Source organism: Sinocyclocheilus grahami, unplaced genomic scaffold, assembly GCF_001515645.1.
Source record: "Sinocyclocheilus grahami isolate Dianchi unplaced genomic scaffold, SAMN03320097.WGS_v1.1 scaffold106.1, whole genome shotgun sequence".
Lineage (NCBI taxonomy): Eukaryota > Metazoa > Chordata > Actinopteri > Cypriniformes > Cyprinidae > Sinocyclocheilus > Sinocyclocheilus grahami.
In genome coordinates this window covers 105263-115451 of record NW_015505285.1, presented here as the reverse complement: position 1 = coordinate 115451, position 10189 = coordinate 105263, and the positions used below count along the sequence as shown (strand labels likewise).

General features: G+C 39.8%; 1 protein-coding gene across 4 annotated transcripts in view; it reads right to left on the bottom strand.

Annotated features, from left to right (window-relative positions):
* Positions 1 to 4135: 4135 nt before the first annotated feature.
* LOC107588565 (CD276 antigen) overlaps positions 4136 to 10189 on the bottom strand; it is a 13698-nt gene continuing 7644 nt past the window's right edge. For 3 of the 4 annotated variants that reach the window (XM_016276698.1, XM_016276701.1, XM_016276700.1), the window contains one exon: positions 6362 to 6771. In XM_016276698.1, coding sequence (XP_016132184.1) covers positions 6647 to 6771 — 125 coding nt within the window. In that variant the 3' untranslated portion in view covers positions 6362 to 6646. Of the gene's footprint in view, positions 5366 to 6361; positions 6772 to 10189 lie in introns of those variants that run through there. The other variant, XM_016276699.1, reaches the window with a different exon arrangement.

Below are 10189 nucleotides of genomic sequence, written 5' to 3'. Positions count from 1 at the left end.
TTCATTTATTTGACATTTTTCTGGTTTAATCACGATCAGATTTTTTTAGATCCTGCATTAAATTTATATTTTGACCTCACTATTCGGGGAACAGACACAGTCTTTATAGATTGGACAGCACAAATACTTCTATCATTTAAAGCGGGTAGAACAAAAGTCATCAGGGCAGTTTTTTGAGAATTGGCTTACTAGTCATATGGAGCGCAGCGTCCTGGAGATGTTGTCCGACATGAGTTCCGCTCCGACTCTGCTGGGGTGCAGGCCATCAGCGCGAAAAAGCCTAGGACGCTCCCAGAAAAGATTCCAATTATTAACAAAGAGCAGTTTCTGTTCTTTACACCATGACAATAACCATTCATTTAAAGCAAAAAGTCTACTGAACCTTTCGTGTCCTCGTCGATACGTGGGAAGGGGTCCTGACACGATGATCGTCGTCGCGGGCGATGTGCGGCGCACCGTCTCGATCAGGCTCCTGAAGTCCCTCTTCAGTGTCTCCGTCTGCCGCAGCTTGGTGTTGTTAGCCCCCGCGTGAAGCACGACCGCTCCGGTGCTCTCGTCGTCCTTCAGGATCGCGGGTATCTGCGCAGAAACATCGAGAACATGTGCGCCAGGGAAACAGTGAGTGTGCACTTTACCTTCAGCTAACGTAGAACGGACGTGCCAGATGATGGAGTCTCCGATGATCACAGCGTCGCGTTCCGTCTCGCGGAGGGGAGCGAAGCGGTTCGCCCGGGGCCTGGCCGGCCTGGCTTGCGTCTTCCGTGGCGGGTGCACCCAGGGTCCGTGGTGTCCTGGCGCCGGGGTGAAGGACATCTGGGAAGATCGCGTCCTGGGTGCACCGGGCCTGTGCAGAGAAACACACGGAGTAGAGGTGGTGGGAGAGTTAGCAGCGCACTGTATACTTACCTCGGACTTGTGAGTGTCAGCCTGGGATGTTTCCAGCACGGCTCTCCGCTCTCTCAGCTGGGTCTGCTTCGCCACCAGGTCACGGATCTGCTTCTCCACAGCCTCCAGCTCGAGCTGCACCGAATACAGCTCAAACGTGTCCTCACCTGCACTCAAAGGTAGACACACATCCGCCATTAAAGCAAGTAACAGTGAATAGTGTATTAGTGTAATGTAAGCGAGATTAGCGGCACGCTGAGCAATGTAGCCAATCACGCTGCCACTGATTGACAGCTGTAGTGGTTATATTAAAGGGAGCGCTCTTTGGTTGCTTTCTGTATTTAATCTATTCACAATTTGAATAAAAGTTTTAATAAAGGAGTTTTGTCTACCTCATGTAGGAGATTTAATGCAGGTACGGTTCGGGTCCCAGTTTTTTATGTCAAATGGGTTGGGTATGGGATTAAATTAGTGTTGTTGTCAGATAACGTGTTGGGTGTTCTGTTAATTACTGCGATTGTGGGAAGATCATTTCACCAACCAGGAAAAGTGAACGAAAATGCTACCACAAGGCATCACTTACTTACAGATCTCAGGCTTCTGGAGGGGATGTAGATTTGTAAAAGTGAGGAGGAAGTAGGAGGGTGCTGAGCCTGTGGCTGTTCTGTACACAAACATCAATCTCTTGAACTTGATGCGAGCTGCAACCGGTAGCCAATGCAGGGAGATAAAGAGAGGAGTGAAGTGGGCCTTTTGGGCTCGTTGAAGATCAGTCGTGCCGCTGCATTCTGAATCATTTGTCGAGGTTTGATTGTGCATGATGGAAGTTCAGCCAGAAGAGCACTGCAATAGTCCAGCCTAGAAATGACAAGGGCCTGGACAAGAAGTTGTAGTCCAGGTTTGGAAGGGCCTGATCCTCCTGATGTTGTGCAATGCGAACCTGCATGATCGAGCTGTCTTTACAATATGGTCCTTGAAGGTCAGCTGGTCACCAAATAATAATTTTTGATAAACCTAGCAGGATGATGAAATCATGCTGTAGAGTCGGAGTGGCAGGGAAAAGAGATGCTCAGTCTTTGCCAGGTTGAGCTGCAGGTGTTTCTTCATCCATGTCGAGATGTTTGCCAGGCAGCCTGAGATCCATGCAGCTACTATTGGATTGTCTGGTTGAAATGAATGATAGAGCTGTGTGTCATTAGCATAGCAATAGTAGGAGAAACCATGTGCTTGTATAATGGGTCCCAGTGATGTAGTGTATATGTTGAAGAGGAGGGGTCCAATAACTGATCCCTGCGTAAACCCTGTGACCAGTTGATGTGCTTTGGATACCTCTCCTCCCCAAGAAACCCTGAAAGACCTACCTGTGAGATAAGATTCAAACCAGTGGAGTGCAGATCCGGTGATGGTAGACAGGATAATCTGATGATTCACAGTGTCAAAAGCTGCTGAAACCTGATTGGTTAAAGTTCAACTGGTCATTCTGTGAAAGAAATAATGTAACTGTGTCTATAAAGGTGTGAACCAAATGGTCCATTCAATTAGAATAACAAAGGAACAGCATTCCTCAGGAATGTCTTGTAGAGTGCAGGATCTCCAGCGGGAAGATCCTAACAGTATCGGTTGTTTCTAGCCCTTTTGTCTTCAGGTATAAAATTATATCCCACAGACAGAACTTTGGGAGAAGCTAGGATTCATACACGGGTAAAATTGTTTGAAGGAAGACATGCTAACATCGCTATTGAAGAACTGCTACACTACCATATTCAATAAATTATTCTCCCCACAAAAAGTTTGGTCAAGCCTACTTAATTTTTGGTATTTGAGAAATCTAGTACATTGGTGAGCCACCCAAAAGACTGCTCGAATGAAGCAAGGAGTGGAAGTGGAAGTCTGCAGTGTAAGGCTTGTCCAGATGGATTTCGAAGTCACCAAAGACTACAAGTGGACTGCCATCCACAGAGAATGAGGACAGCAGCCCATACAGATTCTCTATAAAGGTGCCCAGTTTACCAGGAAGGCGATAAATCATTACAACATGGAGTTTAACATGAGCTGTTACCATAATAGCATGAAACTCAATAGAATATTTATTACATAGGGAAGAGTGGGTTGAGTATTTCCAATTATTAGAAATGAGAAGACCAGTACCCTTCCAACCTGACGGGGGGTGTGAGAGAAAGGGAAGTTGTTAGAGAAAACAGCAGGGGTTGCGGAGTCTTCTGGATTAATCCAGGTCTCAGTCAAGCCCAAAATACTAAGAGTACACTGAGAAGCAATGGCCAGAATGAAGCTTGTTGACAGCTGACTGACATCTCCAGAGACCCACAGAAAATGACAGAGGCGCAGATAGGACGCAGTTTATGTTGTGATGTTAGATAATTGTTGAGAGAGAACAAGAATGTATTGGAAACATACTACCGCCTACCTGACTCTGCCTGAGAGGTAAGGAAAAATACACTTACTTGATATTATATTTTTTATATCTCTGAAATAAATGATTGTATTCTTGAAAACTGTATAATTATACCAAGTTTCATGCTTTTATGAAAAAGGGAACATATCACCTGGACTATAAAAGGATTTAAACATGGTAAAATGAGTTAAAAAAGCTAAAACAGCTGGAAGTATTATCAAATTACTCAAACATCTGAGGGGTTTGTGAATTCATTGTAATCCTGCAGAATTTGCTGCAGGCAGTGTGTGCATGAGGTCATGTTTGTTGTCATAAGAATAACAGTCCACATTGTATACCAATGGAAAAAACATGCTTCAGATCACCTTAGAAGAAAATAATAAAACAGTCATTTTAAAATAATTTTTACTGGTTTATTTAGCCTTATGCCACACTGCCACTTAAACAAAAGTATATAATGTCATAGGTTGACAAACAAAATAAAATGGGAGGAAATGTGTTTACTGTTTGATACTTTAAAAAAAAAACAACAACAAACAGTTCCTTGTTTTTTAACCAAGACAAAGACCGTCTTAAAAAGATGAAACCGAAGGCCATAATTTTAAAATAATTTTTACTGGTTTATTTAGCCTTATGCCACACTGCCACTTAAACAAAAGTATATAATGTCATAGGTTGACAAACAAAATAAAATGGGAGGAAATGTGTTTACTGTTTGATACTTTAAAAAAAAACAACAACAAACAGTTCCTTGTTTTTTAACCAAGACAAAGACCGTCTTAAAAAGATGAAACCGAAGGCCATAGTCATTTAACACCAGCTTTATTTGATTAATAAACAACTATGTGAAATTATTGCTACAGTACATTGTATTAATGCATGGGTAAGCTAAAAGAAGGATGCTGGATTGTGATTTGCTCTAAATGTAGTGTGTGGGAAAAAATAGCCATCAGCATCAGGTTACTCTGAATGATGTTTGAAGCAAGTCATGCAACTAGCTGGATTCAAAAAGTTTGTTTGTACAGATTTGTTGTGTAACCACCATCATTCAAGTTACAATGTGTCACTGATTTGACTGCAGAGATTACATTTAGTAAAAAAAAACAAAAACACATTCAACACATTTTTTCCCAGGTCACTTAGTTTTTATGGCCTTTTTGTAAGAATGGACTGAATAAACAATTCATGTTTGTGAAATGTATCACTACCACTGTGTGAACAGAGTTTCCACTGAACTGGATATTCAGGAGTTTCATGAAATGAAAGAAACTTTCATTTCTCTGATGCTCAAGGGTGACTGCACCTTTTCAATACCCAAGCTCACTGGGGCCTTTTTATGATGTTATTGAATTTCCTACATGTCTCTGCAGGGTCTTCAAAGTTTATCAGTAGATCTCAGGTATTAGGATTCGCACATGTGCTTCAAGCTTGACCTCAATATAGTGTTAAATCAAACCCAGTTTAACAATAATTATGGTTATGATGTAGGACTGATACAGGCTTTGATGTACAGCTAACATCTAACAAATGTCTTTCATTTTCAGATGATGGAAACATGAGATGGAAGTACTGCAATCACTGTATTATTGCCTATACAGTGAAAGTCAGGGGTGTCCAGTGTTGTTTTGGATTTCATTAACTTTCAATGTGTGGACAAAACAGTTGAAAACTCTAAATATATATAATATTTTGTGTTCCACAGAAGAAGGTACTGTATGTCATGCAGGTTTGGAATGACATGAAGATGCATAACTGATGACAGAATTGCAGTTTTTTTAAAGTGAACTACCAGGATATAAATGTGATGATAATCTGATGCCCTCATGAAATTCTATTCCTGTGTGTCTGTTTTCCTTACAAATACTGTTTTCACTGAGCTGCCTGGAAGAGAAACATAAAAGACCATAACCTTTTTACATATAAATACAAACACACATACATTACGCATGTATATGCTGACCTTATAAACCCTTAAGTAGACACATATTATTTATGGTCCATGGTCCACCTTGATGATAAGCTTAAATTGTTAAATTCATCAAAGCTGTCAACATGGCAGTCCCCTCCCTATATTTAATGCGAAACAAGAGAACAGAGAATTAGAATGACACCTATTTTTGAAATGGTTTACGGACAGAGTTCATCACATAGAATGTGTGTAATTGTATTTGAACGTATGCATGGCCTAAAGTTCACCACAGCCATATCACCCTGCAGCCCAAGACTGGTTGCCCACTGAAGCTAAGCAGGGTTCAGCCTAGTCAGTACCTGGATGGGAGACCTCCTGGGAAAACTAGGTTGCTGCTGGAAGGGGTGTTAGTGAGGCTGGCAGGGAGTGCTCACCCTGTGGTCTGTGTGGGTCCTAATGTCCCAGTATAGTGACGGGGACACTATACTGTCAAAAAGCACCATCTTTCGGATGAGACGTTAAACCGAGGTCCTGACTCTCTGTGGTCATTAAAAATACCATGGCACTTCCCATAAAGAGTAGGGGTGTAACCCCGGTGTCCTGGCCAAATTCCCTCCACTGGCTCTTGCCAATCATGGCCTCCTAATAATCCCCATCCACTTGATTGACTCTATGACTCTCTCTCCTCTCCACTCACACCTGTAGCTGGAGTGTGGTGAGCGCACTGGCACCGTTGTACTGTGGCTGCCGTCGCATCATCCAGGTGGATGCAGCACACTAGTGGTGGTTAAGGAGAGACCCCCCCCCCCATGATTGTAAAGCGCTTTGGGTGTACAGCAATACACAATAAAGCTCTATATAAAGGCATCATTCATTCATCTGATTGTCTCCATAGTTCTATTACGGTTTAAGATATCCATTACAAACTTAAACATGTATCAGTGTATTACTTATGTCAAGGTATGTACAAGAAGAAATTTTACCTTGTACAGTACAGGATTATGTTCTGCAGTAGTTAATATATGAAATATTTCATTGACAATTAAAAGTGTGAGAATAAACATCCATGGTGGTATTGTTATATTTAAAATAAATTCCATATAAAATATTATTTAAAAAAAATGTATAAAATGTTTTAAAACTGCACAGCGGTCAATAAATAAATAAGCTGCAAAAAGATTGAGAAATTACTTTTTGCACACACCCATATGACTCCCACTTATGGTCTCTGACATTTGTCGACATCTGTGTAAATTATTTAGTAATCAATTCTTGCGTAAAATTAGCGCATTTTGCAATTATTTTCAGTTTACACAAGAACAGTTTAATGAACATGTGCTCTGTTATCATTTCATGAATGCCAGTAATGTTTAGCACAAGTCGAAGCATGCATGCATTTGGGAACAGCTACATCACCATTCATTATCTCTCATGGTTCATCACAGGGAAGATCTCTGTTTGTTCTGCTTCTGCACTGCTAACCAAATGATGCCAATAACCAGAAGAATGCAAACCACTGAGAGGACAGCAAGTACTATGATCATATGGTCTGTGGTGTCCTCATCTGAAACAGAAAAAGATAATTTGGTTCAATATGTGGTATTTGTTTGATAGTGTCAAATTAACTGTTAAGTCCAGATCCAAATCTAAATCCAGTATTATAATCACAGCATATAAAAAGTTACAGTGCTTGCACAAAATCATTCAAACTTATTATTACAAAAAAAAGTCTTAAGCTTTCAAACCCTGGATATATACTATATACTGGATATAGTATGTACAATCTCTCAGAGGAAAACTAACAATCATTATGCAGGCTAATATATTTTGAATAAACTGAATACTGCTTAACTATTAATATCACTGATCCTGTTGACATACTGGTGGGCTAGTCAGAATTTTTATCAGCTCAAACTTATCGAACTTATCAAACAACTTTATCGGCACATACTTTGTGCTGTATAAATGTAAGAAGGTGTCTCCTCTCCACTGATGGACAATGTTTGCAGATAGTAATGAGGCTACAGAAGCTGCAATCATAATCTGGCAATAAAATTCCCCCAACTGCAAAAGAGCTGCCATGATTTCAATTAAGACACAATGCCATTTCTTGAAATATATTTATGTTTTAGGAAAAACCCAGGGCTGCTAATTATCTGTGTTTCCCAAACCTTTTCCTGGAGGCACACCACAATACTCTCTACCTAATCAAAATCCCTGATTTATTTCCTGACACATCATTAGTAGTGAGTCGAGACTACAATACTGCATCTGAATATGCCTACTTTACTACTATATAGCATGTGAAAAACAGTACTGTTTGTCTGAATACAGAGGATGACCTTCTAATTATGTGATGGTCACACTACGCTTTTTGTTCCACTGACTTTCATTCATACATTATGCAAATGTGGGAGGTCAAGCTTGGTGAATTCACATCACATTAAGTCATGTGACCATGTTAAAGGAATGCAAACTTTAAATATGCAGGATTGCAGCTGTGCGGTAAAATCAAGTTTTTTAAAATGATGCTGCAGAATGCCACTTCATATCATGAACGTTGCAGGGTCCGTAGAAATGTCACATGCTCACGTGTAGTGTGACCGCAGCATTACTCCGAGATTCTACAGTGTGCATCTGGAATCACTTCACAATCCAAAGAAGCTACGGGAGACAAGTTGTTAAGATCAGTGAAAGAAACTATAGTCTGCTCCGACCCAGAGTCCACTCCACAATAGATGTTTGATCATGTTCATTTTCCAAAATGCCTTAATTATTATAGAGATGATGAAAGTCAACAGTTATGTTGTTTCAGCTTGGTCTCATGTTTATACGTAGGTATTAATACGTAACATTTACAAGCACAAAACGTACACTTTTGTACGTTTTTAATCATGCTAAAACGTACAATTTAGACGTATTTCAACGTTTAAACCGTACAAATCGCTACGTATTTTTAGCTAAAAAACTTAAAAATATTTACGTATCTTTTACATCATTTAGATATTCATATCAATGCATTTTTATCATTTTATTAATACGCAATTTAGATTTTTAGACCCCTTAACCTAGCCCCAAACCTTAACCTACCCATTTTATAGCGATATAGGATATAAAACGCAAATGACCGAAATACAACTATTAGTAACAATATAGCATTAAAATATATTTATTGTCGCTAATTCCACTCCTACCTATAAGCCTAAACATTTCTGTACAGTATAAGAAAAACATGACAGACAGATAAATGCAATTACAATAATTTATTTATTGCAAAAATGTCAAAAGCAGCACTAAAAGTAATCCAAATGACGATGCGTTGCACCCGCAGTCCTCTCTGGCGGAATACAGTAGGTTTGTGTGATCCAAAGCAGAATTTATGTTGTTAATCGCTGAAAATATTATCCAGATAATTTCCCCCATCCACTCCGTGAACTCGTGAAGGCGCGCGGCGCATCATTCAAACACACCTCACCAGAAACATTATTGGTTAATTGGAGTGCTGATACAGGAACTTCTCATACTTGAATAAATAACAGTGAGTTTAATTCAGTCAAACCATCTAAAAACACAGAGTCATTCTCAGTTTAACAGCTTTAAATTGCTAGTAATTACCTTCTGGTTTTGAAAAGGGTGCAGCCAAAATAACTAACAATATAATGAACAGCGTCAGTTTCAGTGCTGCAGAGGAAAGATGAAACTGCACCACGAAATAACACCCCAAACTTGTGTTACCAACACCCAAGCCTCTTTAAATACTTCAAAACTTAGATCAATTTAATTTGCCTTTGATTTCTTCTACATTATGAAAAAGTGTACAAATATGTGCTTCCACCTCTGTCACTCACATCAGTGTTTCATAACAGGAAAAAAATTATGTCTATCAACTGAATCATTGTCTTATCCTTCCATAATTATTTGCGGTTAGACAGGTCTAAAATCTCGCCTAAAGCAGACAAAGGAGTTCTTTGTTATATAGCAACAAAAAAAAAAAGCTTATGGCAACAAATCACTTGCAACAAGTCATAAATACCTTAATTGCATAAAGTAATGAATGACATGCCTCTAACTGCCAGTTTCTCACACACACCATTTGCACACAGTAAATAAAGGTATTTACCATAGCTGAGAACCACTGGTCTCTGCAGGTTCTGGTTCAGGAGATGGTTCTTTAGTGTAAATGTGATATTAATCACTGGCTTCTGGGCCTCACAGATGCTCTTTATGAAATAAAGTCCATCTTCTGTCTGGCCGTGGATCTCCAGGTGATAAATGAGGTTCTGGTCATGTTCCCCCAGCCAGATCACCTCAGGTTTGGGAAAACCTTCTGTCTCAAACTGCACTTTCAAAGCAGAGGAGTTTACATGGATGCTTAACCTGGGCTCAGAGTAAAGAGCTGAGAAAGACAAACATAATCAGCTGTGCAGTGTTAAAATGTCCATCTTAAAGGGGTTATCGGATGCCCATTTTCCACAAGTTGATTCTTTAGGGTCTTAATGAAATGTCTATAACGTACTTTGGTTAAAATTTCTCAAAGGTAGTGTAAAAAACACCCTTTTTACCCTGTCAAAATCAGCTCTGTTTTCAGCACGCCGTTCTAGTCCGTGTTGCTTTAAATGCTAATGAGCTCTTCTGACCCCGCCCCTCTCTTCCCTGGGGTGACGATTAGACTTTAAACTTCAACCGCGAAACTTGCTAACTAGCACATATTAGGAAAGGCGATTTGCAAAGATTCATAAAAAACACTTATACTCACTTCTTCTGTCGATGAAGCTGGATCATGAATGATTAGTGCGAACTTAAACGCATTTAGGCAGATCGGGGATCAGCGCATTCCTTTCAAAAACTAAAGTAATGTTAATCCTCTGTGTCTTCAGATGTCGGGAGTAAATGACGACTGCTATGTTCATTATTGCATCCAACAACAAAACACCTCAATCGCTTAATTGGAGACATTCTTGTCTTCCCCTGCACCGGAGTCG